We start from the raw sequence: 26,928 nt of genomic DNA on the forward strand, positions 1-26,928 counted from the left end.
AGATTCTCCATGGACCCTTGCTGGGGAGCCCAGGCTCCCTGTGACGTGTGAAGACAGCCATAGAGGTTCTTCTCAGGAGCACCGCTTTGCCTCTGAACGCAACCACAACTCCAAGAGTGTGCTGTTTCCCCTGGACGCGCCCCCCGCCCCCCCCCCCCGGTAGACATGTTTTTGAAATAATAACAGACTCCTTGGTGCCATTTGACTTTAAAGGCCAAAGTGCTTTTGCCTGCCGAGCAGGACGTCCACCTACAGAGCCAGCCGCAGGCACCCGTGAAGCAGATCTTGAGCCGATTCGCTTAGTGCTTCTGGCTGTGAAAAGAAGAGCAGAAAAAAAAAGCAGCAAAGAAAATAAACATGGCCCCCGCCCTGATTTTGCGAGTTTTCAAGTCTAGAGCGAAACATCGCATGGCCAGTTATCTCTCCACTTCCCACCTTTTTCATTTAGGCCGTTGGAAGTAAGTAGTGGCCAGCAGCGTGACTTCTAGCTCAGATCTGTTGATGAATTCTTTTCCTTTAAAAGGAGAAGTTTAGAGGTGACACAGACATCCATTCAAAGAACACACATACTTGGCAGCAACATGCATTCTTACAGTGACCACTAACCAGCGGTGGCTTAGATTGCTGTCATATTGTCAGCTTTAACCACACCACGCTGCCACTATAAAACTCCAGCGCTTATGTTGTCGGCGACCAGTCCTTGTTGTCCATGCTGCAGAAATGGGGCAGCATTCCTAAAGCAATGGTGTACACTCTGTGGGGGTTGTTCGGGAGCTGGGACCCAGGACTGTCCTCCTGGTGTCCCACTGCAGGGTGGGACTGTGCGTCTAAGTGTAGCAGCCTGTCATGTTTGTGTCGTCGATGTTTTGAGTCATGTCCTTGACGTTTTAGTATGCTCAAAAGCAGAGATCATCTCGTTAGACAGCATCCAACAGGAAGTACTCGGCATGACTTCCTGTTTAAACAGTCAAGGAAGATGTTTTTCTTTTACTTGACAAGGAGATGCCTGGGCTGGAGAAATGGTTCAGCTGTTAAAGAGCACTTGCTGTTCCTGCAGAGAACCTGAATGCTATTCCCAGCATCCATACTTAGTTCTGGGACTCCAACACCCACTTCTGGCCTCTGTAGGCAATTGCAGGCATGTGGTGTATATAAACAGATGTGGGCAAACCCTCATCATACACATAAATAAATTAATCTTTTTTCAAAAGGAGAGATGTTTAATAAGCTGCAGTTATCCTGACGCAGCGGCCGCTGACCTTGGCCTCTGCCCTGCTCGGTTCTTATGGAGCTCTCGGTCAGCAAATAGATGCTGTGTGTGTCTGCCAGTGGGAACAAGCCACAATCCTGGCTTCTCCTCTTACTGTAATTGCTCGTGATCCACCTCAGCCCAGGTTCGGTACCTCACACGCCAATGAGCTTGTGCCACAAACCACGAGGAACAGCAATTTCTTCACATGGGCGGATCACTGTGTCGAGAATTAAGTGAGGTAATTTGCGGAGCTTTTTCTAATTCTTGAGGCATAAAGTTTATCAGTTTGAAATCATCTAATTCAATATAGACAAAAATGTAAAGCTATAAATTACTCCCCAAGCTCTGCCTCAGCTGCTCCCCAAGGTGTCCTGTGACCCTTCCCCACCCCCAATTACTTGGAGATGTCCTGTTTCTTTTCTGCATGTTGGCCAATTTCCTAGGTTTTCTTTGGTTGTGCGTGTTTACACATTCCACTCTGATGGGTGAGATTATCTTATGATTTTTAGTCCACTCATATTTATTGCAGCTCATTTTATAGTCTTGCATATGGAAGCGTGTTCTGTGTGGGCTGTAGATGTATGTCTGCCGTGGGGAGGAGTATTCCCGTAGTGTTTGCTGAGCTCATTTGTGATGCCCAAATGTGTCGATCAGCTCCCGGCCTGTTACTGTAAGTGGGTATCGATGTTTTTGGTTGCTGTCATCGAATTGTCTCTTCCTCCCTTTAATTTTTCAAGTTTTTGTTGCTGTTGTTGCTTCTTCTGCTATGTGCATACGTGTTTATAGATGTATGGCTCTTACTGTAAAACACTTCCTTTTTATTGTAATGACTTTTCCGCTCATAATTTATTTCTGTCTGCCACCTGGGGTGGCCACTCTAAAATTCTCATGGTGGTTATTCTAGGATGTAACTTTCCAGCTTGCTTGTGTTTTGATTCTGAAGTGGATCTTTGCAGCTCTCATGTGCTTGGGCAATGCTTTTAGGGAATCTAGTCTGCTGGTCCTTGTGTTTTGATTTGCTTCCTTAAAACCACTTACACTTGATTTAATTATCAATACAGTAGATTTTGCTTCTCTTTTGCTGACTGGTATATGCCTGTATATAATTAATATTTAGCATTAATCAAATGTAATTAGTATACAAAACTTCTACTCCAATATATCTTCAATCTGCTTTCTTTCAAGGCCTTTGTGACTTCCTCCTCTTTTTTCTCCTTTTCCTTTCCTTCCTCCTCCTCTTCCCCTCCTCCTTCTTCTTTATAATCCACTGGATATAATTGGTGCTGCTTATTTGTAAATCAGTGTAGGGCATTCGCCAAGCACGACAGCCTTCTAAATGGTTATGCCCCCAAAGAAAAATGGCTCCCCGTCCCCAGCAGCTCAGCCACACAATTCTTTTTAATGATGCTCTTTATTTCCTTTATTCCGTGTCCTTTCATCTCAGAGGGGTCTTTGATCTTTCTTGGAGGGCCGTCTGCTAATGACAAGTATTTCTAATTTTCAGTTTGTTCAGAAATGTCCCGCCCTTTACATTTCTGAAGAAAAGTTTACCGGCTGCGGAATTCTGTGTTGATAATCTCGGTCTTTCCAGCTTGTCCAGGGCTCTGTCCCTCTGGGCTCTGAAGGAGACCGAGTTCCTTACGGTACCCCTGTCCCTTGTGCGGCACGAGTCACATCTTTTGCTGCTTTTCTGAGTTGCTTTTCTTGGTCTTTCAGTAGACCATGATGGCGTTAACTGTGAATGCACAGTTAATGTATACCGCATAGAGCTCTTTAGAGTTCCTTAAATGTGGAAATCAGAATCTATCAAACTTGGTGAGTCTCTGTTCATTCAGAAGTTGTTTTCAGTCCTGCTATTCAGCCCTGGCTAGGCTGACATTCACGCAGTGCTCCAGCCTCAGCTTCTTCATCCTTTTGCTTTCCTTTCCTCCCACTGGGCAATCTTTACCTGACGTGTTCTCCAGTTCTTTCTTCTGCTGTCATTGTCTTAGTTGCTAAGGTTCAGATTCTGTATATTGAGGACTTTCCTGTGATTTATTCACTTCCTTTGACACAGCCTCCATCTGGGAAGAAAGGCCTGTTGTGTCGTCTATGGCTTCTTAGGTGTCCTTCAAACAGATCTATTCAGTGACTTCCAGTCTTTCTTAGTCCAAAGTCTCGGCTTACTCAGTGATACTTTCTTCTGATTAGCTTTTTTGTCCCTTCTTCTCCCCAATCCTGTTGCACCCTCCCTTCATCCCTCCTCCTCTCCCTCCTCCCCTCACTCCCTCCTCTGCTCCCTCTCTCCTCCTCTCCTCCCTCTCTCTTCCTCCCTTCCCTCTCCTTTTCTCTCTCCTCCCCTCTCTCCCTTCTCCCCTCCTCCCTTCCCTCCTCCCTTCCCTCCCTCCCCTTTCTCTCTCCTCCCCTCCTTCTCTCCTTCCTCCTGGTACACTGTTTACTTGAAGTTGGCCTGAAGACATTGCTTTGCAGCAGTTTGGCAGGAAGCCTTCTTGTCTTTCAAAGTTTGCAGCGGGTCCTGCTTTTGCTTTTGCTTGTTTTCTGTCTTTGCGAGGCCTGCCTTTTCTTACCACATTTCATTTTTAGCATCTTTCCTTCCCTAGTCTTGTGGTTTCTGTACTGACTAATGCATGACTGCCGAGATGCTTGCTGTACACTTTTTCAAGTTCTTTTTATTTTTAAGCCTTAATTCCTCAGGGCCATATCTGAATCTGTGTCACTGTCTGGTTAGCCAGTCATTGATTGTAGACGGAGGCTGCAGGCTGCTCATTTGTTCCTAGCTGCTCAGACCCGAAATAATCACCCAGAAACTATATTATTTGCAATACTATTTGACCAATAGCTTAAGAGTATTTCTGGCTAACTCTTATATCTTAAATTAACCTACTTCTATTAATCTGTGCATCGCCACGTGGCTGTGGCTTACCGGCAAGGTCTTGGTGGGATCCGGTGGAGGCGTCTGTCTCCTGTGGGCAGCTACATGACTTCTCCCTGACTCTTCCCACTCTCTCTATATATCTCTTCCAGCCTAGCATTACTCTGTTAAGCCATTGGCCGAAAGCAACTTCTTTATTAACCAATAGCAATAAAACATGAAATTCACAGCATACCTCCCACATCCGTTGATCAGATTTCTTCACAGGCCTTGAGTCTTGGGGGACCTGCAGGTTACAGGACAGCCTCAGATCTCAATTCCTGATGGCGCAGCAAGGGCCGAAGCTCACCAGAGCTAAGGGTCTGTTTCTCACCTAGGTCTCTGCTGCTTGGGCCAATAGAGCTTGCTATCAGCCTCTCCTGTCCCACAAATGTTAGAGTTTATGGTGCTCTTCACATCTCCTAAATGTAGGGAAACCCGAAGTCAGCTTAAGACACCCCCCAAGATCGAGTTCTCAGCACAAAGGGGATTTGTCTGCTCCAGAGGGACAGAGGGCAGGGATAAGGACAAAGACAGGAGATAGAGGACAAGGGCGAAGGGGAAGGGAACAAGAAAATGAAGCAGAGGCATTTGTCCCAGACAAAGGACTGGCTGCCTCTGGATCAAGACGGACGTGGCACACGAAAAACGGCGGTTTACAAAGGCAAAGTGGGAAGCCCCATGTTAGGATGCTTAATTTTAATTGGGCGTGTTAATTAGGTGAACCAAAGGGGGCTTTTGATTGCTGGACTTTAATACTTTGATAGCTGGACCTTGGTAGTAAGCCTCAGGAGGAGGGATTGGCCAAATAAGGGAATAGACTCTGGGGGCTAGCTTCAGGAATGCAATCTAGCTAGCGAGGCCAGGGGAAGGGAAAGAAGGGCAAGGCCTGCCAGAGCACACGCTCGATGAGCCAGTGTCCCCTTACCAAATTCTTCAGCTTTTCCTTTAAATTCTGGACCAAGCTCATCTCTCCTGTGTCTAGAGGCACAGCATTGGGCCCTGAGGTTAGCCCTCAAGTTATTTTTTTGGCAAATGCCACCCATTCTTTCAGGCTACTCCCCAGATTGTCAGATCTAGAGAGAGCCCAGAAACCATGAAATGAGGGATGCCGTGGAGTGTGGTAGATGAGCCTCAGGCCTCGTGGCTGTTTGTGCGCAGGATGGGTGGCATCTGCTATGTCGAGTCATACACACCAGCTAGCCTGCTGAAATGCAGAGGGTTCTCTCGGAGTGGGAATTTTCTGCCTCTGGGGCTCTGAGGTATAAAATTGTTTTTTCGTTGTTTTTGTTGCTGAAGCAGGGAGTAAGGTCATCCTGTCCTCCCTCTGTGCTGGAAGCCGTCGGCAGCAAGCTGCCGCTGGCATGTGGTGTCTGCCTCAGAGGTGCTGGATGTGCTCCACGGTTGAGGGGGATCTGGCAGAGTCTAAAGTGGTAACGTTCCTTCTTACCCATTTGCAGTTCTATGTGGTGGGAGGTCTGGGTGCAGACTGTACAGGAGGACTCTTCAGAGAGACCTCAGTGCCTCAGCAGGCAGGGCCGCTGAGGAGCTGGGGTGTCGGAGACCACAGGCCGGAGGGCAGGGCGCAAGTGAATGCCTTCAGCAGACACAAGGACTGAGTGATGCGTGGCAGAAAGATGATTGCTTTGCTCCTGGGAGGAGGAGGGGACACAGCTGGTAGGCGCTACTCCACCTTTGGTGTGCACTCTGGGTAGAGCCTCAGAAACTTTTTGTTGGTGGGAGTAGTGGTTTAATTAAAAAACAAACAAGTTGAAAACAAACCAAAGACCACTGTTTACTCTCTTAGTGTGCAGGTGAGGTTGAGAGAGAATGTGTGGTTGTTGAAGTCAGGGGACTCACGGCAGTTGGTTCTGTTTCTGAGAGACCAGGAACTGGACAGATCCCTGGCAGGCACACACACACACACACACACACACACACACACACACACACACACACACACGTGAAGGGGCCAGTGGTAAATAAAAACGATGTCAAATCTGCAACTTCTTCACCTTCCTGACCAGGGACAAAGGCCTGGGGAGTTTTTCTTTCTCATCAGCGAGGCTTCTTTCGACCAACTAGTCCAGATTGTCAGATATACAAGGTTGGTTGTGTGCGTGTTTACCTGAGGCTGTCTACCTACTATCTGCTGCCCTTTCTTCATTCAAGTTAATTGATCCAAAATTAGGGGAAGGGGACGTGCCCTCTGCTACCAAAACACTCAGATGTCTTAGGCTCTCCTGAGAAATTTGGATTTTGGTTTCTGGATCCCCTTCTCACTTTGTGGGGTGTCTTTGTCTGTCTGTCTGTCTCTGTGTGTGCGCACACTCACACTCATGCCTGACTCTTTTGATAAAGGTTTTTACTTGTTGCTTGCTTGCTGTTGTGTTTGAGAGCTTTCCTCCCTTTTAATCGCTCAGTTGTTAGAGAAAATGAATAAAGCTGGATGGGGGCCCTTTATAGTGACACCTTCACCATGTGGTTCCTGGGGATCAAACTTAGGTTGTCAGGCTTAGTGGCTGATGTGGGATTCCCCTCTGTATGCTGTGAAAATGTGTTATTACCATTGGTTTAATAAAGAAGCTGCTTCGGCCTAAGGCAGGGCAAAATAAAGCCAGGCAGGAGATCCAAACAGAGATATAAAGAGAGTAGGCAGAGTCAGGAAGATGCCATGTAGCTGCTGAAGGAGAAGGATGCCAGACCTTATCAGTAGGCCACAGCCTCATGGTGATACATAGATTAATAGAAATGGGTTAATTTAAGATGTAAGAGTTAGTTAATAAGAAGCCTGAGCTAATAGGCTAAACAGTGTTGTTATTAATATCATTTCTGTGTTATTATTTGGATCTGGGCGGCCAGGAAACGCTTACAGGTGACAGCTCCCTTTACCTGCTGAGCCATCTCACTGGTACCCATTGCTTTTTTTTAAAGTCTACCTCTTTATTCATCTATTTAATACATGTATTGAGGGCAGCTATGCGCCAGGCAGTAAGTGTAGTGGTCTGGGAATGACTTTGGGACTTCTCGTTTTCCACCTGGTTGAGGCAGGGTCTCTCGCATTATTTCCACTGCAGCTCTTCAGTGCACACTCTGGGCTGGCTGGCTGGCTTGTGAGCGTGCAGAGGATCCTGTCTCTGCCTCCCATCTTGCAGTCGGCACGCTGGTATCACAGGCCCAAACCACCGTGTCCGATGTGGGCCTCCACATCCGGCTTCCACATGGGTTCTGGGGATTGAACTCAGGTCTCACACAGTGCTTTTATCTGCTAAAGTCTCTCTCTGGCCCCAACTCAGAGACTTCTGCAATTGCTGTGATGGGACCCATCATCACCAAGGCAAGCTTGTCTGTCAGCTAGCTGTTGCCCCAGTGACTGGGGTCAGTTCCCAGTTCACACACCACATAGTGACTAAACACTGCCCTTTAAAGCTTAGCTTTATCTAATGTAAGACAGAGGCAAACGGGTGCATGTTCTGTGCACTCATGTACAACACACCCTGCACACACACACAGACACACACACACACACATACACACACACACAATGTCAGTAAAGCTGTGACCAGGCCAAATCATAAGAAATGACGTGACCAGAATGGGCTAAGATGAAGAAGGAAGGAGGAGACTATGGATGCCTGGCGTCCTCTTGGATATCAGAAGTCTCTTAGGCAGAATGAAGAGTGGCTGCAGAGTTCAAGAGGAGGGGGCAGCTGGAGCTGAGAGACTGAGGAGTATATGGCCAGGGCCAGGGCAGAGGTAACTGGCCTGTTTCTGTCTCTCTGTCACTGTCTGTCTGTCTGTCTCTTTCTCTGTGTGTATGTATGTTTGCGTGTGTACAGGACTCTGTGGGGGGGGGTGCACGCACACGCATGCGAGTTCAGGGCTTTGGCTTTAAGTCTCATATAGATGAGAAGATGCTGGAAGGCTTTGAGTCCATGTTTTTCACTCAGCCATCTGTTTGTCTAAGGGGCACCCACAGAGCCATGCCCCAGGTTCTGGGCCAGGCGATGAGCAAACAAACACACCGATGCTCTTATACTTGTTTCAAAGGGGAGTCGGGAGCTAAGCAGATAAATAGCCCCTTTCCAGAGTGTCAAGGAAGGGCTAGGGCTCTGGCTCAGTTGGTAAAATGAACCACATGAACTGGGTGTGGTGGTCCACACCTATAATTCCAGCGCTGGGGAGGTAAGGGGAGGGGGACCAGAAGTTCAAGGTCATTGTCTTTGAGGCTACCCTGACAAATGGTCTGTCCCAGAACGAAGAATAGGAAATATCAAGGAATGGGATAAAGCAGGGAGGTCGCTAGAGTTGTTAGGATGTGTCCATGAGAAGAGGGTTGGGTGTTTTGGTAGGACCTGGGCTTTGCTTGAGGAAGTGGCCTTGTGAGCCATTTTAAAATTAGTTATGCATTGTACATACTATTGTTTATATATTCAAAGGTTCCTAAGTGCCAATTGTATATTATGGGGTGTTAGCATAGTGTGCACTCTCACCTAGTTACCAACCACTCCAGCAGCTCCTAAAGAAGGGAAGTTTCCTCAGGATTCTCCCCAGACAAGAGCCCCCTGTGGGACACGCTCCGGAGACCTCTTGAGAGACTTCCCCCTGCCTGGGCCTGAATGTGAGGCCTGAGTGTGAGTGGACTGTAGCCCTACTGGGTACGGGAATGCACTCTCTTACCCTGGCTTTGAAACTTTGGCCTTGGCATTTGATGCCTTGCATGTTTGAAGGACCCCAACTGGGTGTTGGTTTAGAGGTTCAGTCCAGAGGCCTTGTTGGAGGCAGTTTTTGTGAAGTCACGCAGAAAGGAGAGTAGCTGGAGCCTGGTGCTATTGGAGTAAATGGTGAGCTCTGGGAGTGTCTGGGAAGCAGAGCTAAAGACGCTGGGTGCTGCTCTGGTGTAGCTGAGGGAAAGGGAATCGGAGATAACTTCAGTGTCTGGGGCTTTAGCGGGCAACAGAGCGGGGATCAGGTCTCGGAAGCCACAGAGCTGCTGGGGAGCAGACTTGGGGAGGAGGCCAGATTCGTGTGTGGACACGCCAAGTGTGACTTATCTCTCAGACATGCACGTGGAGGAGGGAGCGGGCTGTGAGAATCGGCTGCCTTTGCGGGGAGCAGTTCAGCCTGTAAAGTTAACTTTGGGGATTGCGGCATCTCAGTGTCACTAAAGTGAGTCATCCAAGGGTCAAGGCTGGAGAAGGGAAACTTGTCTATGTGGAGGACTGGGGAGGAGGAGAACGGGGAGAGAGACTGAGGCAGGTCTGTACAGGAGGCCATGAAGAAGGCTTGTGCATAAATGGAGAAGCATCAACTGTACGAGTATCCAACAAGACCATTATCAAACATGGCCATGGTGGCCATGCCAGACTGGGCCCCACACAGTGCCCATGGGCTTGACATACTGCTCCTCAGAGTGAAATGGCAGTCATATAAATACTCTGAGAAAAAGGAATGAGAAATTTATCTGGCACAAAACGGGGGCAAGTGGCTATGTCCAGCTACTGCTGGAAATGCCAAGGGAGGAGCTTGGGGTCACACCTGCTCCAACTGCCGGCTAGTGGGGCTGGGCTTTCTGGCAGTGACATACCTCCATAAGGAGCTGGCATCCAAAGATAGGGTGAAGGTGTTTCTGTCCCCAGCAGGTGCTGGCGGCGAGTGAGACAATCAGTTGCCAGGACTGCTCTGTCTCTCAGGACATGGAGGCTTTTCTGTCCATCCAAGCATGTTCGTCATTAAGTCACTTGAAGCCAACATTAATATAAAGACCACCTTTGAGACAGTTGGTACCACCTCAGAGGGGAATAAAATGATGGCGTTGAAAGGGGCCTCACAGGAGTCACACCTGTTTCCTTCCCCCAGGGCAGCTCCAAACAAGGACCTAAGTGGGAGTTGATGGCTCACGTGCAAGCCGGAATTAGAACCTCAGCGGCCCTCCTCACGTGGATGCCAGTCAGGGTCGAGTTGGGGCCAGCTCTAGAGACTCTGCCAGACCCTGAGAATCGTAAGCTGAGCAGGCGCTGCCCCCGACTGAACTCAGAACTGAAGCGTTAAGGACCTGACCTCTGCATGGTTGAATGCCTAGTTTGCTTGAGATAACATGGAGTGGGAATTCTTCCCATATAAGGTGCCCTTGTTCCTGTGTGGAGAGTTGCCTACCCGGCTGGCTTTGCTCGATCAAAGCTTCGTAGAGATGTAGCTTAAGTGGATTGCCCTAAGTAAAGCCTTTGGGTCTTGTCTTGGTCCTGACAATTCTGGGTCCAAGAACTCATCCCAGTGATGTAGTGGGGATAAATAACAGCTCCCATTACAGTCTGAATAGCATCAGCTTGCAATGTCTGTGTTGGTGGATCCTCACCTCTGGGATTCTGAACTTGACCTCAGATTTGGAGATAGGGTCTCTGCATATGTGACTAAGCTAAACTGAGATCCTTGGGGACACTCCTCCCCTATCACTAGTGTCCTTTAAGAAGGAGGAATGTGGGCACAGAGATGGACTGAGGTTGAGGAAAGATGATGTGGTTAGTTCAAAGGTAAAGAGAGACACCTGCAAGCCAAAGAGTGTCCTGGAGCAGGCTACCCGGGACCCTCAGAGCAAACAGACCCACCCGTACCTTGATCTTGAAGTCAGGGCCTGCAGAGCCATGAGAAAACCAGTCTCTGTGGTTTAAGTCATTAGTCTTAGCCAGATATGGGGGTACATGCTGTAATCCCAGCATCTGGGAGGCAGGAACAGGAGGGTTGGGAATTCCAGGCTAGCCTGAGTTACTTAGTGACATCTTGCCTTAGAAACAAACAACAAGCAAGAGAGTCACCAGAACGTGGCCTTTGCTATAGCTTCATGGGAAGGTAATATGGAAGCCACTTTTAGAATAATTATTTTATCTTTAATTATGTATATGTGTATAGCTACAGATATTCTCTGTTCTGCTGCTTTCCCTGGACTAGTTTCTCTCCACCCACCAGGTTCCACTCACTAGCTCCTGTAGCCACTTATGAAATAACCATTCTGAGGTTTAATATTAATTACATACTCTTTGGTCTATTAGCTCAGGCTTCTTATTTACTAACTCTTACATCTCAAATTAACCCACCTCCATTACTTTATGTTTTACTACGAGACTCGTGGTTTGTTACCTCTTGCTGCTTGGGTGGCTACATGATGTCAGCCTGACTCTGCCTTCTTTCTCCCTGCAATCAATTTAGTTTTCCTGCCTAGCTATTTTCTGCCCTGCCATAGGCCAAAGCAGCTTCTTTATTAACCAGTGGTAATAAAACATATTCATAGCATACAGAGGGGAATTACGCATCTTTTGTGTGTCTGTGCATGTGAGTGCAGGTGCCCAGAGTGGCCAGGAGAGGGCATCACAGCCCATGGAGCTGGAGGTACAGGCCATTGTAAGCCATCCCTTGTGGGTGGTGAGAACCAAGCTTGGATTTTCCACAAGAGCAATACATGCTCTTAACTGCTGAACCATCTCTCCAGCCCCAACAAGAACTACTTTTAAAAGTCATTGCTGTTGAATGTATAAAACATGTCTTTGGTCCCAGCTCTTGGGAGGCACAGGTAGCTGGATCTCTGAGTTGAAGGCCATTCTGGTCTACCGGTCTATTTACCAAGTTCCAGACCCATCCGGGATACATAGTGTAACTTTGTCTCAGTAATAATAATAATAATAATAGCAACAATAAAATAATTTTAAAAATTGAAACTTCTGCCTTTGATGGTGTCAGATGTTCACTCCTTGAGTGTTTCTAGAATCAGGTCATAGTTGTCAGAGACCTTTAACCCCGAATAGGCTGAAGACTCTGGGGACAAAGGTGCCATCTCCCTACAAGGCATCCACAGATTCCTAGTGGAACCATGCCAAGCCTTATGCCCTCAACTGACCTGTTACCTGATCCTAAAGACTCTATAAAGTAAACGAAGGAGTGTTTTTCCATGGGAAAAAGGCAGTTTTGTGACTTGCTTTTCAGACTTTTGTTTCCAAATACCTTTCTCCACCTCTAATTAAAATTCTCAGAGATTCAAAGTGGGCAGTTGATGGCAGTGACTCACTTTCAAAAGACTCTTCTGTGAAGACCAAGTGAGAAAACACAGGAGCTGGAACTATTCTGCCGGCATTCCTGTTTGCCCTATTCCTGCTCAGTCTGGTGCAGAACACCACCATCCAGAAAGCAAGCCCCAGAGCCCGCGTCCCTGTGAAGGGTGGAGTCCCACCTTCCCCAAGTATATGGTAGGGCATGCCTGGCAATCCCCCTGCCTCTAACTGCCAGAAACCATAGTGTCAGAAAGAGAAAGTTCATGAAAGGCCCCAATTCAGCAGCTCTCGGGGCCTCTCTCCCTTCAGCCAAATATTCGCTGGGCTCCTGACAGTAGGCTTTTGTTGGGGGGCTCAGGGCGGTGAGAGGCAGAAGGTAGAAAAAGCTTTATGAAAGCAGATTCAAGGGATTTGAGCCGGCGTGTGGACTTGTTGGGAGTTTAGTATGTTTGCTGTAGAAGTGGGATCAAAGCCAAGGTCAGGCCGGCAAGAGACAGTGGTTATTCTATCTTCAGGTTGCTGAATTTTATATCGTATTTCTAAAGCAGAGTTAAGCAACTCTTTAAGGAATATAGAACCAGGGGCTAATATTTACCCAACTTAAAGTTAGACATAATGAAAATAAAGCCTTACAAACCGTTAAGACCATTACTGATTAGATACTGACAGCCCACCGCCAGTGCTGTATGGGCTTCCTGCTGGCAGGGAAAACTCACAGTGTCACACTTAATAAGTGTTCCTGGAAACACGGTCCCTAGCCACCCACCGTCTCAAGACTTTGGACCTTGCTCATTCTAGGTAGTAATTTCTCTCCTCTTAACTCATGCTTCCAGCAATGTGCATGTTCTTGGATTGTTGATTTTGTTATTGAGATAGTGCCATTTTGCCACACACAACCAGTGTTTCTGTCATGGGTTGGCAGGTGGCTACATTGTCTGAATTTCCACACAGCCTGCTCATCATAAGACCTATCCTTGCTCTCCGGAAGGCTTGCTGGCATAACACACTCCAGTGTCTGTACCGACTCTTTCCTCACATCTTGGAAATTATCTTTTCATGGGGACCAGCTCCAAGAGCGTCAAGCCTTGGAGAATAAACCCCTCACTAATTAAAAGGAGGAGGCTTTGAAGTGTGCACGGTCCTCTGAATCCAGCCTCTAATCACATCACGGGGAGCATGCTGACTCAGATCACCAGGTGAAGAGTCATAGATGAAAGGGCTGACGACAAAATGTGCCCAAAAAGAAGTGCCAATCAGAGCTAGCCTGGCACCGTGGAGTCCAAGAGTACAGGCTGAACTCCATTAGCGAATTCTTGCCTAATTCTGTCTCTGCTCTTAATGAGAGCTAGAGGCTATGATGAAAGGAGCCCAAGAATCTCTCCTGGATGCTGTCACTCAGAGAGTCGCACGAGAGGCCACGCTGAAGGAAGGCCTGCAGGCGAGTGCTGCTTGACTAGAAGGCGGGTCATTCATTCAGCATTCACACGCATCTGAGCAGGGCTCCCTGCAACTGCGTGCCCCTGTGTGACATGCCTGCTACACGCGTCCTCCGTGGCGACACAGAGCCTATTATTCCCTTTGGTTGTTGCAGAGATAGTGGTTTGTCCAACCCTGACTACAAAGGGCATCCACTGCTAATGTGTTTCCAGAATATGCCACAGGTTGGTTCTGGAAAACTGGTGCCACCTAGCCAAGGGCAGCTACAGTGGGGTTCAATTAAAACCCTCAGCAGTCCCCTGGCTATTTTGTGTGAGCGTTTTTGTTGAAATGCCCCGTGAATCAGCCAGTAACACATGAAACCCTCACGTCTGGGTCATGTTCTGCTTATTGGGGTCATGCTTGGATCATTTTCCCCGGATACTGTCCTGGAACATATAAGATGTTGGGAGGCAGAATGCTTTAGACAGCTCTTTGTGATCTGCAAGGATGGAACGGCGAGGGAGAGTGTAACTAGCCGGACAGTACACCCGCATCCCGCACACCTGTCCCTCCCTGTCTCCTATTGGTTGGCATTTATATTAGCATGGGTCATTTGTCACCCAGTATGGATATGTTGTTCTATTTGGTTGGTTGGGTTTAGGGCTTCTTTTAAGATGGGGTCTCAACCTCGTCTGGCCTAGCCTGCCTCGCAGCCTTGCCTCAGCCTCCAAAGTGCTGGGATTACAGACATGAGTCATGGTGCCTGGCTGAAATATTACTCTTTAAAAAAAAAGATAGAAAGAAGAAAGAAAAGGTCTTAAATTATGTGTCTATGTGTGTGTGTGTTCCCATGTGGGGGGTATGTAAACATGAGAGCAGGTTCCCTCAGAAGCCAGAAGAGCCTGGTGGATCCTCTGCATGTGTGCATATGTGTCAAGTGTGTGCCTAATGCCTGAGGTTAGAAGAGTGTCGAGTATCCTGGAACGACAGCTGTGAGCCACCGTGGGGGTGCTGGGAATTGAACCTGGGTTTTCTGTAAGAGGAACAAGTACTCTTACCTTCTGAGCATCTCTCTGGTTCCAATGTGTGAGAGTTTTCAGACTCGGTTAACTGAGGTGTGGAGATGCATCCTGCATGTGAGTGGCACCATCCCATGGCCTGTGTTTCTGTCTTGAATAAAAAGATGAACACCAATGTTTACCTCTTACTGTCTTCAAAACTGCCGCCATGAGATTAGCTGGACCAGGGTTCTGCCACCATCCCTTCCTCTTCCATGATGGACTGCTCTTCCAAACTGAACTAAAAGTAAACCCTTTTCCCCTTACGTTTTTTTAAATTAGCATTTTTGTTTCAACAGTGAATGACTGAACCAATCCATCACCCCAAGTATGTCCACCCAAGTAACAGGGGCACAGACATGCTTCACAGCCTTGCCAGCTGGCTGGGGACCAAGTCTTTGCACAGCATAAACCCAAATGGCTTTTGCTGTAAAGACCAACCGGTTTCTCTTGCACACATCTCCCTTATCGGAGGAGGATATCCTCCAAGACCCCAAGAGATGCCTGAGACTACAAATGGGTACCAGGCTCTTCTGTAGAATGTGCTTGTTCCCACGTACATATACTTGTGAAAATCTTCCCTCTGTAAGCTGGGTACAGTGAGAGATGAATACCGGCAACTGGTATTAAGATGCGCAGCTATAATGGTGACTGTAGCGTCGTAGAGCTGTGTGAAGGGTCTCTCTTCTCACGCCTTATCTCACTGCTTTGGTGTTGTTGATATGAGGTGGTATGTCTCCATGGTGAGATGCAATGAGGGGAACGAGGAAGGCATTGTGACGTAGGCACACAAAGGCAGACAGTATGGTAACTAATTCCTCCGTGACTAACAGATGGCAGGGAGGTCATACTGTGTGGACACACAGACAATTTCTTTGTGATAGCTCAAGATGGTATCCCACTGGCCACAGCTGCACACAATTCAAAACGTATGAAGTATTTATGTGTGGAATGCTTGTGTAATATTTTTGTACTGGTTGACTATGGGTGACTCAGACACTGCAGAGCTCAACACTGGAAACAGAGGGAGACTGTTGTACTCAGGATGGCACCTGGGAACACTTTCTGGGCACAAGGACCAACCACCAGCTAACCTGGGCCAGCAATAGGGACTAATGTGGGTCATTGTGTGGAGTTGGTAGAAAGCCATTAGGCCATGAGCAGAGACTGACTGTTGTGTGGTCATGGGGTGGAGGGACAGGGGAGGAAGAGGTACAGCTGATGTGTGTTCTTTGAGTTACAGGAGCTGGACGGCCCCCATCCTGCAGTTGGGAAATCCAGCCACCTGTCCACCAATTTCCCAACTCTAGCAGCAGGAGTGTGGCTGTGTTGGGCTTGTCCACCGCAGGAGCCCATCTGTCCGTAGCCTCACCCACCGTGCACCGGTGATCACCTTACGCTTTCCATCCTGGAGCCATCTGGAGTGTCTCCCACCTGTCCCGTGCCTTTTGTGTATGGACATTTCTGACCCACCAGTAGAGCCGTTTCCCAACCATGCGGGACGGTGGGCCTCATTTAAATACCTCTCCTCCCCCTTTTTTTTTCCGTTTTGCTTTTACAGGCTTGAAGAGACACCTGGTTTATAATCAGAGTGTCCAGTGTAGGGAAAGTGTAGAAGGCTCAGGGATGATCAGGAGGGAGTGGGATCAGGGTGACTGCTGACGGAAACAAGGTCACTTGGTGGTGGTGTGAGCAGGTGATGAAAGTTCTGGAATTTGATCATGATAATTTGAACTGGCAACAACACCAGCCAGCTCAGTACTACTCTAGGTGTGGGGTAGGGTATGGGTGCTGTTTTTATCTGTTCTTTCTGGGTTTCCTTCATATTACACTTAGCCCCCTTTCAAGGCCAGGAAAGGCCTTCTTGGGCCCTGACCACACTTCTCCCCATCTTCCAGTTTAATCTCTTTCCCTGTCCCAGTTTACTTATCATTTTCAGGAGGCCATAGCGCCTGAAGTGGGGACATTTCTCCAGGCCTGAATATTATGTGACTTTTAATTTTCAAAATATGGAGGGCCTACCTTTTTTTTATTCTATTAGAAAATAATCGGGGGAGGGGTAGGGAAATGGGAGGCGGTGCCAGGGAGGAGGCAGAAATCTTGAATAAATAAATAAATTAAATTAAAAAAAGAAAATTAAGAAGCAAAAAAAAGAGAAAATAATAGAAGAGTCCATTTCTGCTGAAATGGATGGTATGAGGATTCTAGGGTCTCAACACCCCGAAATATAGCTACCCGTAATTTACAGAGGAAACCGAACCCCTGGATCCTCTCACATCTGAGTCCCAGAGCTGTGTGTGTTGCGGGGAAGGGGTGTCCATATTCATCATGCCAGATCCAGCACCTAGTTTTCTAATTATGTGAGTACTACTTTTATTTGCTTAGATGTCCTCATTGGCATAGCACGAGAGGTCAGAAGGGACAAGAGCCAAATCTCAGTGTACAAGCGAAGGGCAAAACAGTCCCAGGGATGCCAGCCTTGAGTATCCACTGTGACTGGCACTGTATGCCACGACTTTGCAGGTGGCACCCACTCAGGAGCTCACCTCTGTGTCCCCTTCCAAAGCTGACCAAGTGAAGCCGGGCTGCCCCCCCCCCCACCAGTGGAATGGATGCCAGCTCTTATTTTTGTGCCAGGGTGGATATCCATTTGACCGTTTCACACCATTTGTGGGTTTCCAAGAAGCTGATACCTTCGCTGCCTCTTTTGTTGTGTGTGTGCACAGTGTCAGCGTGTTTGATCTCGTGCGGTCTCTTGACCTTTAAGCCGTACTGAGTGACGGCTCGCAGAATGCACCACTTTGAACCTTGGAGCTGAAGTGCAGTTCTCAGGAGGTGTCTGTTGACAGCCCTATGTAGTTTCCACGGTTGCCTTTTTTAAGAATTACGTGTGCGTTAATGCGTGCGCGTGTGTGAGTGCATGCGTGTAGAAGCTGGTGAACAAACCTTGACCATCACTCGCTCCTCAGGTGCCCCCGACCTTGATGCTTGTGACAGGCTCTCTCACTATCCTGGAACTCAGTAAATAAGCAAAGGTAGCAGGAGAGCGAGCCCCAGGGACCCGCCTGTCTCCATTGCTCCGGCACTGGGGTTGCAAGTGCTCTACCAAGCCTCTTTTCTTTCTTTCTTTCTTTCTTTCTTTCTTTCTTTCTTTCTTTCTTTCTTTCTTTCTCTTCCTTTTTTTTTATATAAGTATATCGATTACTTGTTACATAGGTGCAGTAAACATGGATCATGGGCTTCTGGGAATTTTTTTTTTAAGTATTAAGTGTGGATTCTGGGGATCAAATTCAGCTCAATTAAGGGTACATCTCTCCAGCTGCCCCATCTTGGTTTTAATGGTAACACTACAGGTTCTTCCTCCCTATCTCAGCAGCCGCTGGGCTCTAGCTGTTGTGAGATCAGCGTGCCTGCTGTTGGTCCAGGGAGGCCTGATTGTCCCCAAGGGATGTGTAGCGTTTCGGGGGCAGGTTTAAAGAATAAAGACATTGGTTCCCAACAGTGGGCTGGAGATATTTTATGAAAAATGGTGTAGGTGACTTTAACTAGGGATGCTGGGAAGACGATTAAGGTGAGGCTGGTCAGACACCAGTCTGCCATGCGGGTGGGAAGGAGACTAGGCCACGGGCACCAGAGTTTGCCATGGATTTTGGAAGCCCTGTGCTGCGAAAGCCATTATCCCAATGGAGAGATGAAAGAAGCAGCTTAGAGACTTGTGCATTCAAGAGTAAGTGAGCCAGCATCTCCTTGGTACAACAAACTGAAGAACTTGGTCCCTCGGCTCTGCCTCAACCACAGCCTGACCTTTATTCCACCAGGCAAAGCTTCCTCCTACAAGGTCTTGGAAGTGAAGTTACTTATACAGTTCTTGGCTAACCAGAAGTCAGTCACCCAACACTAAATTATAAGCTTTGACATTGCAACACAGTTACTTTTTATTGCTGTGTGGGAGAAAGAGTTGATTTTGGCTCGTGGTTCCAGAAGGAGAGTCTGTAATGGCAAGGAGGTGGGGGAGGGGAGGAAGGCATGGCAGGTGGCTAGAGCAGGAAGCAGTGCAATCACTTTAACCACAAATGGGAAGCATATAAAGCAAACTGGAAGTGGAATAAGCTATAAACTCTCTTTCCTTTAGCAAGGCTGCCCCCCCCCAAGTTTCCATAACTTTCCCAAATAGCACCACCTGCTGGAGACCAAGCATTCCACTGCTGAGCCTATGGGGGACTGCTCGCTCAAAGCGTGGCAGAGAGGCTCTCTTGAGTTATGGTCAGTATACATAAAGTGATGGGAACCATTGTAGCGTTCACCATATCTGGTGTCATGCAGCCATCTCCATCTCTCTCCAGAATGATTTTCTTCTCCCTAAACTGAAATCATGCTCCCCATTCTGGGGAAATACTGGCTCCCCATTTCTGTAATCCCAGAACCTGGCATCTGCCGTTTTTTCTGGCTTCCATGACTAGGGGCTCACATGAGTGTAACCACACTGGATTCCTCCTTTTGTGCCTGGCCTGTCCAACTTAACAGCAGTGTCCTCAAAGGTCCTCCTACAACACCCTGGGTCACAGCCCATCTGTTGTAGTCTTTGATGCTTTTAATCCAGGTCTGAATAGAAAGTGCTCGTCACCCCAAGCCTCACCGTTTCTTACCCTGAGCCACCAGGACGCTGTTGAGTCCTGGATCCGGGGTAAAGGCTGGAAGTGAACACGATGGGTTGGTGGGGCAGTTGGGAGTTGGGGAGCTATTGAGAGCTTCTTGTGACTTCCTGGTTTGGTAGTGCACCTGCCCCTCCCCCTGGCTGAGTAGCACTGAGCCTCTTCCTGTTTGTATATGGAGATGAGAAGTCAATCCAAACAAACTGAATCCACACTGCCCTTAGTGTTGAAGCGTATTGGCAGCTCTGCCAACAAGCTCTGAGCTTGCTGGGGTGGATAGTTGTGCTGCCGGAGGTGGTGTTCAGCCGCCCTTATAAAGAAAAACACGTTCCTGTCATTTACAGTTTTAAGAACGTCACACTTGGTCCGGGGATGTTGAAGGGATGAGTTGCTCAAAAAATTTTAATTCTCAGGGCTTGGGGGGTGGGGACACACACACACACACACACACACACACACACACACACACACACACACACCTGTCATCCTAGAGGCAGGAAAATCAAGAGTTCCAGGCTGCCTTTGGCTTTCTAGTGAGTTTGAGGCCCCGGGATGACAGAAAGAAGGGAAGGCTCTGAATCTTAGTCTTAATTACCTGGACCGTCCATGCAAACTAATTCAGAATCCTTTATTTTAATAACCAGCCCTGCCTTTCTTTGTCTTCTTACTTGTTCTCTCCCCCTGGTGGCACAGAGGCTTCTTCCAAGTCCTATTGCTCTGTGGTTGTTGTTGGGATTAAATTAAAAACCACTTTTTCTTTCTTTATTTTTTGGTTTTTGAAACAAGGTTTCTCTGTGTATTCCTGGCTGTCCTGGAACTCTCTCTGTAGACCAGGCTGGCCTCGAACTCACAGAGATCTACCTGCCTCTGCCTTCCTAGTGCTGGGATTAAAGACATGCACCACCACCACCCGATAAAAACCACTTCTATAATGGCAAGAAATATGATTATATGAAAGCCAATAGGAAGTGCCATGGCGTTTCTTTGCCTGCATTTGCTGCTGCTGGGCAGACTGGCACTCACAGTGTCTGCCCTGGTGGGAAGCCGCGTCTCATGTGTGTGTGTGTGCTCTTCTCCCAGGTGAAGTGGAGGATTCAGATGCAATTGACACCTTGGGACAACTTGATGGACTGGACAGCCCACTTCCCACTCTGAAAGGTAAGATAGAAAGTCAGCTAGCTGTCCTTGCTGTGGTTATAGAATATCACGGGGTGTCTGCTTTGCCCTTGTCACTGGGGGCTAGACCTGCCTGATTAAGCAGAAGGTGGTGTCCCCTGCTGGGGCTGCTCCATTGCTGGTCAGGTGAGATCCCTACCTGAAGTCTTTTTTTACCCCCAGGAAAGGCTTTGGGGGCTGATGAGGCTGGTAGAAGCCCACAGGTGAAGCTGCAGGAAATATAGCTGACTGGGGAGGAAGGGGCCTTAGGGTGCTCAGAGGTTCCGAGCAGGGACTCAGAGGCTGGCCTCCCATCTTGACCATTTGTTAAGTAGCTGCAAACAACCGTCTCTCCTCCCCATTTACTTTACTCAGTGAAACAGCCACGCGGTGGCATCTCAGAGGGTGGCACTCTTCTGTGCTGCCATCTGAAAGAGGATGCTGTGTTCCTTTGTGGGGGCTTCCGTCCTCCATGGAAGTTTTCTGTGGGCACCATGGTCTTATTGGAAGAGCAAGGAGAGCAGCATAGTCTACTTCTTGAAAAAGTAATATCTTTTCTTTCCTTAAATAATCCGTCAGCTCCAATGTGTGCCGTCCGTGCGCTTAGGATGTGGGCTAACCAGCGGAACATGGTTGACCAAATAGGAGCCGCATCCTTCAAGAAAACTGGCTCTCTCCCAGCAGCCTCCAGCTGTCTCATAGCTGGAGCCTCAGGAGCTGAGGCTCACAGACCCTCCCCACTCTGTACCGGGATGTTGACCAGCTCGTTCCTGTGCAGGTCACCACAGCTGCCCATGAGCACAGCAGCCCTGCTGTATCCAGAAGGCACAACTTTACTCTGGCCGCCCTGACTCCTGGTTCTTAAGAGTCTTTCCACCTCCCTCTTCTGCCATGGTCCCTGAGCCTAATAGAGGAGTGTTGTGTTAGTCGGGGTTCCCCAGAGAAACAACACTGATTTGTTTATGGTCTGACAATTCTAATAATAAGTAAGAGTTTCCTTCTTCCATGTCCTTTATATAGGCTGCCATGAGAAAAGTGGGCCCAGATTAAAAGTGGGTCTTCCCACCTCAAAAGATCCAGATTTAGAGTGGGTCTTCCTACTTCAGTGGTTCAGTTCAAGAGCAATCCTCCAGGCCTACCCATCTACTTGGATTGTAGTTCATTTTAGACATAGTCGAGTTGACAACCAAGAATAGTCATCCAGGTGCGATATGGATGTTTCATTTGTGTCCCACGTCACCTGTTCTCTGCACTGTGACCAGCTGTGAGTCCTTTGTTGACCACCACCCACTGCACAGAGACTTTCTTCTGCTGGGGTCTGAGAGCTGCGCTAATCAGGGTACAGAGGTAGGAACTTAGAGGGCAGTTTGATACGATGTCCAATCAGCAAATTGTAGTAGGTTCCCTGCTGAGGCCCGTGAGCCCCCCAGCCATGGGTTCTTGGCCAGACTTGCAGTACGAAGCATGTGTTTCCTCCTGTGCAGCAGGTCTTAAATCCAAGCGCAAAGCGGTTGGCTGCACCTATAACCTTTGTGCCGCTATTGTTCCCATGGGTATATCTTGCCGTGCAGATGTTACTGCAGTTCACAGAGTTCACAGCCTGGTAAGTCGGTTGAAGACTGACTCCCTTTCCCCTCACCAGCCTGCACAGCACCTTTTGGTACTGAGAGAGATGGCCAGGAGGGAAGAAGCTTCCTGGACAGTGTCCACTTAATTTCTCAAGTTCTCTGTGTGCCTGGTGTGTGTGGAGTCTTAAGCAAGATGGTCTTGCTATCAAGTTCTGGTGGGCAACAAAGAGCAAGGGGAGAAACTTGTATTGTTTGGGGGAATCTCTAGGATTTCTCACCAACAACTTAAAGGGAGATGTCCCAAACCTTGCACTGGCCTTTTTGTTTGACAAACAACCTGTGGCTTCTGGGGTGAGCATAATCCAATTAAGCTCTTCTTTATGGAAAAAAGTATGTTTATATATGTTATAGAATAGTAGGTTTCCATATGCCTTCTCCAAACAGTCTTCAAGTTAGTTATCCCTTGGAAGGGTAAGTCAGAAGAGGGGGAATGACGGCTTTTTTAATTGATGTATTCTCACCATGGATTCGTTGTGTCTTTGTCACTGTGGCTATCATGCCAGAATCCCACAGCCAGGGCAGGCACGATGCCAGACATTCATTTGCTCATAGTTCTGAGTGCCAAGAAGGAAAGGTTAAGGCTGGGCATATAGGTTTGTGGTAAAGCATGTGTCTAGACTGTTAGGCCTGAGTTTGATTACCAGCACTAATAAAAGAAAAGACGATTCTGTAGGGGAAATTAAAAGATTAAGCATTTCAAGGAATGAGGCCTGATATAAAATTTCTATTAAAAGAAGAGTTGTTGTGGCTGGAGAGGTGGCTTAGTGGCTGAGAGCCACTGGCTGCTCTTATTGAGGACTCCGGTTCCAGGGGGTTCTAACGCCCTCTTCTGGCCTCTGTGTGCACTGCAGAACACCCACACGTATAAATTTTAAAAGCAACCCTAAGAGGACTTTTGTGGGTGAAACAGCATGTGGCTGTGGTCTCAGTTTGGAGGATGAGGTGGAAGGATTGCTTGAGCCAGGAGTTTGGGGCAAGTCTAAGCAGCATGCTTCCAAACAACCTTAAACAAAACTTGCAGAGAGGGTGTGATTCAGTGATAGAGTGTGTGCGTGGCACGTGCAGTCTTGTGTTTGGTCACCAGACAAACCAATCACATGATGAGTCTTAACCCCTCCTCCTTCGACTTTCCTCACAGGACAGTGCAGCTCCTCACCCTCCACCCCCAGCACACAGCTCTGCAGGCTCTGCATACGTGTGTGTGTGTGTGTGTGTGTGTGTGTGCGCGCGCGCCCACGCGCACTGTTTTTCTCTCCTGATGTAGCCATGCACTCTTCTCAGCTCTGAAGATTCTGTGAATCATGAACAGTGTCTACTCAGCCCTATTCTTCTTTTCTGTGCTGAGTCCAACCCTGCTCCAGGTTCAAGTAACAAAGTTATTTCTCGCAAGAGCTGGTCCCAGACTCTGCAACAGCTCCTTTTGCTAAAGGCTCTTGAGAATCACCCTGACATCACTGGGAAGGCCTGCCTCCCAGTGTGTATGTGTGTGTGTGCTCGTATGAGCACACGTAGGAACACCCTAACTAATGTCCACGTGTGCTCAGAGAACTGAGTTAGAGCCCCATGCATGTTTAGTGTGTGCTTTACTGCCAAAATGCACCCTCAGCCTTGTCTGGTTTCTGAATAAGATAGCATCTTGGTCACTGTAGCTTAACCAGACCCCGACACCACCTGGCACATCGCACTTACCCATCCATTCTGCTTTGTTGAATCCTTTGATGCCTCTCATTTTCATAAGGAAGGGGTCTCTCTCTTTTTTTTTTTTTTTTTTTTTGGTTTTTCCAGACAGGGTTTCTCTGTAGCTTTTGGTGCCTGTCCCGGAACTAGCTCTTGTAGACCAGGCTGGCCTCGAACTCCCAAAGATCCGCCTTGCCTCTGCTGGGATTAAAGGCTGGGATTAAAGGCGTGCGCCACCACCGCCCGGCAGGAAGGGGTCTTAGTTAGGTTTTTATTGTTGTAAAGAGACACCATGACCACAGTAACTCTAATATAGGAAACATTTACAGTTCAGAGGTTCAGCCCATCATGGCGCGGAGCATGGCGACATGCAGGCAGGCATGGTGCTGGAGAAATAACCAAGTGCCCTACATCTTGCAAGCAACAGTCAACTGACTGTCACAGGGAGTGAAGCTTGAGAAAAAGAGCTTAAAGCCCACCCCCATAGTGACACACTTTCAACCGAAGGTGTGGCCCAGATTAAAGGTGTGCCCTTTAGCCTCAAGGTCTTTTAGCCCTCATCAAGATCACAGTTCCTCCAGCAAGGCCACACCTCCTAATAGGACCACTCCTTAGGAGCATTTGGGGACCAGATACAGTCAAACTATCACAGAAGGTCCATGTGCTCCGTGACCCAAGCTGAAGCCGTTCCATGTGGGGACACGGAGAGAATACAACAGTGGAGAACACTGGGATGGGTAAGAGAGAATAGGTGTCACCAAGTGTGAGTGCGGCAGCGATTTAGAGAGAGGGGACACCACGCCTCACAGAATGACTTGTAGAGACCCAGAGAAGACCTGGAAGCTCTGCATTTCCATGTGGGATTCTTCATTCTTTAGCACTAAGTGTTTTATAACTGGGCAAGCGGGGAAAAGTTTTGTTCAGCCCACGAGAAGTCTCACTGGTAGCTTGGGGGATGAGCTGTGACCTTTTAAGGAATGTAGTACTTAGTGTTTCTGCTGATACTGGTTTCCATCTGGTCCACATCCAGTAGCCAGGCAGAAGCTTGAACCTGCCAGACAGCACGTTTATTAACACAGCGTGTCCCGAAACACCAGAAAGAAGCCTGGAGAGCGGGCAGGACAGGCGGTGCCACCTGTCCTCCGCCTGTCCTCCGTCTGTCCTCCGCCTGTCCTCCGTCTGTCCTCTGTAGCCACAGAGGCTCAGATGGAGGAAGCGTTCCAGCATGAGGGTAGCTGCCATCACACTTTAGCCGTGAATGTATGGGTTACCATGGAGACGATGCTCGCTGCTCTCTGTTCGCCGAACCTTTCTTTCCTGGTTCTTGTAGGTCGTGTGGATCCACGTGCAAATGTATTGAGTCTGTTTCGGATTGCTTTGGGGCCTTGTGAGATTTGTGCAGGTCCGTGTATATATTGTTGGGTTTTTGCATGAAGCCTAGGTCCCCAATTCTAATCAGGTAACAAAGAAAATGGGATTCTGACTACAAGCAGAGGCAGCTTGTGTGTGGCCACTGAGAACACAGACTCCAGGTTCCAGCCTGTGTGTAACCACTGCGAACACAGACTCCACATTCAGCTCTGTGGTTAGGACATGGGAACTGCACCTACAGAACTGCCCGAGTGGTTGCTGAGACTGTCCAGACCCCAGGTGCTTTCTGTGTGTGAGTGTACCGTATATGGTGTCCACCTGTGTGTGCAAACTTTTGTGTGCAGTTGTTCATGGAGGCGGGCGGGCAGCCTCCACTCCTCCATGGCCGTCCATCTTGATGTTTGAGAAGCAGTGTCCCTCAGTTCCTGGAGGCAGCAAATGGGGCTGGGCTGGCTGGCCAGAGCGGGAGTTACAGCTGTGTGCTGCTGCTCTGCCAGGCTTTGTATATGGGTGCTGGGGGGTTACAGCTGTGTGCTGCTGTGCCCGACTTTGTATGTGGGTGCTGGGAGGTAGGACTCGGGCCCTTGTGCTTTTCGAGTAGATACCTTCCAACCGAGCATCTCCCCAGTACCAAGGTCCAGTTTACGTTACAGAATTTGCGCCCTGATTGTTAGTCTCTGACACTGTTCCTTGTCTCTCTGAGCTTTCGGAGTTGCAGGCGACCTTCAGCATTCCTTGGTACTGCTCCTCTTGGGGAAGCGGTGTTCCACCTTCTGACTCCTTCGCTCTGTGTTTGTGTCCAGCTCCACCATGGCTTAACAGGACCCGGTCATTGCTTCAGAGTCTGCTCGTCTTAAATTGAGGGTATCCCCAGTGACCCCCAAACTAGATACGACTGCACTCACGCTTACCTGGGGTCAGAGCTTAACATAAGATTTGGGGAGTGGGCTCAGATGAAGAGTGGTTCCCAACATGCACTGAGTCCTGGGTTTGACCTCCAGAATTGCATAGATTGGACAGGGAGGTCCATGCCTGTAATCCCAGCACTCGGAAGGAAGAAGCAAGAGGAGCAGAAATTCAAGGTTATTTTTAGCTACATAAATGATTCACCATCAGCCTGATAGAGACTCATCCCCCAGCCTCCCACAATGAATGAATGAATGAATAACAACAGCAAACACCGTTAAGGGACATCGATCACTCCTTAGAGTTCAAACAGTATGATCATTTGTTTTTATCTCTCAGGAGGTTCCCCCTCCCCGCACAGTGTGTGTTTGAGTTTTCACATTCGTGTGTGTGCAGGTGCACTTGTGGGAGGTTATATATGCCCATGTATATATATGCGTGCAAAGCCCAGGAGGTTATACGTTTACATGTATGCGCACATGTAGAGTCCAGAGGAAAACCCTAGTGTTCGTTCCCTGGACTCCATTTGTTTACCTTGATTTTTGGACAGTCTCTCCCTTTCTCCTGGATCTCACTGGCGTGGCTGGCTGGCTGGGCAGTGAGCCCCAGGAATCACAGCTTCCACCTCCCCAGTGCTGGGGTCACAAGCACATGTCACCACAGCTGGTATTTTGGGGTTTGGGGTTTGCCTCAGGCTTTCCTTCAGCACTTCCCCGGCTGAGCTCTCTCAAGCCCCCTCCCCCACCTACCCTTTGTTTTCTTACTTTCCCCAGTGCCTCTGCTTCCCTCCTGTTTCCCCCATTAGTGAGTCTGGGCTGGATGACTCAATCAGAGAAGCCTGAACCCAGGCCCCTGCTCTG

At 48.4% G+C, this 26,928-nt stretch overlaps 1 protein-coding gene across 2 annotated transcripts in view; it reads left to right on the forward strand.

Moving 5' to 3' along the window:
- Nucleotides 1–26,928, forward strand: part of Ror2 (receptor tyrosine kinase like orphan receptor 2) — a 177,701-nt gene that overhangs the window by 124,929 nt on the left and 25,844 nt on the right. For both annotated transcript variants that reach the window (XR_012910359.1, XM_075969619.1), the window contains exon 2: nucleotides 20,412–20,489. Coding sequence is in view for 1 of the 2 variants with exons in the window: in XM_075969619.1 (XP_075825734.1) it covers nucleotides 20,412–20,489 (78 nt within the window). In the remaining variant the exon portion in view is untranslated. The remainder of the gene's footprint in view (nucleotides 1–20,411; nucleotides 20,490–26,928) is intronic.

The sequence above is a fragment of the Microtus pennsylvanicus genome, chromosome 4, assembly GCF_037038515.1.
Source record: "Microtus pennsylvanicus isolate mMicPen1 chromosome 4, mMicPen1.hap1, whole genome shotgun sequence".
Taxonomy (NCBI): Eukaryota; Metazoa; Chordata; class Mammalia; order Rodentia; family Cricetidae; genus Microtus; species Microtus pennsylvanicus.